The sequence below is a fragment of the Octodon degus genome, unplaced genomic scaffold (genome assembly GCF_000260255.1).
Source record: "Octodon degus isolate 3935 unplaced genomic scaffold, OctDeg1.0 scaffold00048, whole genome shotgun sequence".
Taxonomy (NCBI): Eukaryota; Metazoa; Chordata; class Mammalia; order Rodentia; family Octodontidae; genus Octodon; species Octodon degus.
Window position 1 is genome coordinate 11,029,547 of NW_004524624.1, and position 2,187 is coordinate 11,031,733.

The following is a 2,187-nucleotide window of genomic DNA, read 5'->3' on the forward strand; positions in this document are numbered from 1 at the left end:
CCCCGGGTGGGCTGAGCTGGCCACACACACACACAATAAATAAAAATGTAATAAATAAAAATAAATAAATAATTAAAAAATAAATAAAAGAAGACTTGATTACTGAGGAAAGAAAATCTTAATGCCTTCTAGGATGATATTCTATACTTCACAAAGGACAAGCAAGCCTAATAACTTGGCCCAAACATGTCTATTCTGCAGAATAAATAATGTTTAATAAAACGTGAGATGAATCAGCTCACCGTAAAAATAACTCCCACCTTCAGAAAAAACTTACTTGCTTTTACGTCACACTAAGGTCATTAAGCAAAAAGAAGGACTCGTGCTGGGTATACTTTAGGCCGTGATGATTCTGCTTTAAGCATCTGGGAAGTATTTCAATATTTCTAAGGGGAAGGCTGGCCTGGTATGGACACCTACCTATATACAGAAATGTGTACCCCCTGTGAAATGTCTTCTTTAAGCTTTTTAATTTTCTTGACCTTTCTCTGTTCTGCTGTAAGTTTTCTGGCAGCGTTGGCCTCTTCATGAGCTCTGTCGTGACAGGAAGGACATCCACAAGTGAGAAAGGCATTGAAGATCAGAGGCAGGGCTAAGGGAAAGAGAGAGCAACGGAGGACTCTCCCCTCCCCTCCCAATATGGATCCCCAGAAGAGGCTGGAAAAGGCACTTGCCCTGGGTTTCCACCCAATCCCATGGCACTTACTTCTGTCTTTTGGCCATCTGAGCTCTGACATGGGCTTCTACCTTCGTGGGGTCTTGAACAGCTTCTGTTCCTAATACTCGCATCAAATTGGAAATTCTCACTGTAATGGAAAGAATACAGTAATTAATCTCCTAAATGAATCCTCTGGAATAACCTGTCATCTCCTCTCTCCCAACTGACACTACTTAGTATTTCAAATCTCTGCTTAATACTCACTCCCTCCAATGACTTATTTTGAAAATTCTACCAACTAACTCAGCATTTTTTTTAGAGACAAGTTTTACTAGGTAGTCCTGGCTGACACTGAACTCAAGATGATCATCGTGCCTCAGCCTCATGAGTGCTAAGATTACAAGCATGCATTGGCATAGCTGGCTAACTCAGTTTTTGTAGAAGTTCACACAACCTGAAAAACTGGCATGCATTTATATTATGAATGACACGGGATTTCATTTCTTTGGTACTTCCCACTTCTTTTTTGGCGTCATGAAAAAACCATGATTTTCCTGTGTGCTTCAGGTAGGCTTGAATTTGTGAACATCCTGCCCAGACTCAAGTGGAGAGGTTACAGGTGTATACTATGACATAAAGCTCTATTGTTTTATTTTAAAAATTAAAAATGTAACTATCATCTTTATCAATTTTAAGACTAGTATATTTTTTCAGAGAAATCAAAACTTAGGAAACCCATAACACTTTTTTTTTTTGTTATTGTTGTACCAGGGAATGAACTCAGGACCTACAGCTTGCCAAGCAGGAGCTTATGCCACTGAGCTATCTCCCCAGCCCCACCAATAACACTTAAAAATAAACTACATGACCTCTCCAATGAATGTGTTCATCTGTCTTTATAAAAAAAAAAAAAGAAAGAAAGAAAAAAAGAAAAGTAGTAGAGCCAGATAGCTCAGCAGACTAAAGTGCCTGCTTAGGTAGAGCACAGCAGCAGGGGTTCTATCCCTACCATGCTGGCCCTGTTCATGGGGCATGCTGCGACAGCAGCAATTGAGACTGGGTGGAATGGTGCACACCTGTAATCCCAGCACTTGGGAAGCTGAAAACAGGAGAATCACTACGAGTCTAATCTATGTAGTAAAATCCTGTAGACCCTGTACTAAATACATTTAAAAAAAAAAGTAGTACAGAATTTAGGGAAAGGAACTGGATGTGGTGCATGCCTGTAACCTCAGCACTTGGGAGGCTGAGGCAGGAAAATCACTTGGAGTTCAAGGCTAGCCTGAATTATCCTGTCTAAAAAACAAAAACAAATGAACAAGGAATTTAAGAAAATAAAACCCATGAGTGACTCTGAGAAATAGAAAACACTGGAAGAGAGATATTAGGTTCCTCAAGAATTTATTAGAAGGGGGGCCTGCCCCGTAGCTCAGTTCTTTAAGTGGCTGCTTCAACAAAGCAGTCAGGCTCCGGTTGCTTTGGTTCGATCCCCACAACACAAGACAGCCAGTCATGCCTTGAAGGCATTC

The 2,187-nt window shown here is 40.5% G+C and overlaps 1 protein-coding gene across 7 annotated transcripts in view; it reads right to left on the reverse strand.

Moving 5' to 3' along the window:
• Positions 1-2,187, reverse strand: part of Prpf3 (pre-mRNA processing factor 3) — a 30,223-nt gene that overhangs the window by 7,879 nt on the left and 20,157 nt on the right. For all 7 annotated transcript variants that reach the window (XR_002821346.1, XR_002821344.1, XR_002821345.1 and 4 more), the window contains 2 exons: positions 707-806; positions 421-534 (listed from right to left, as the gene is read on the reverse strand). Coding sequence is in view for 4 of the 7 variants with exons in the window: in XM_004632397.2 (XP_004632454.1) it covers positions 421-534; positions 707-806 (214 nt within the window). In the remaining 3 variants the exon portion in view is untranslated. The remainder of the gene's footprint in view (positions 1-420; positions 535-706; positions 807-2,187) is intronic.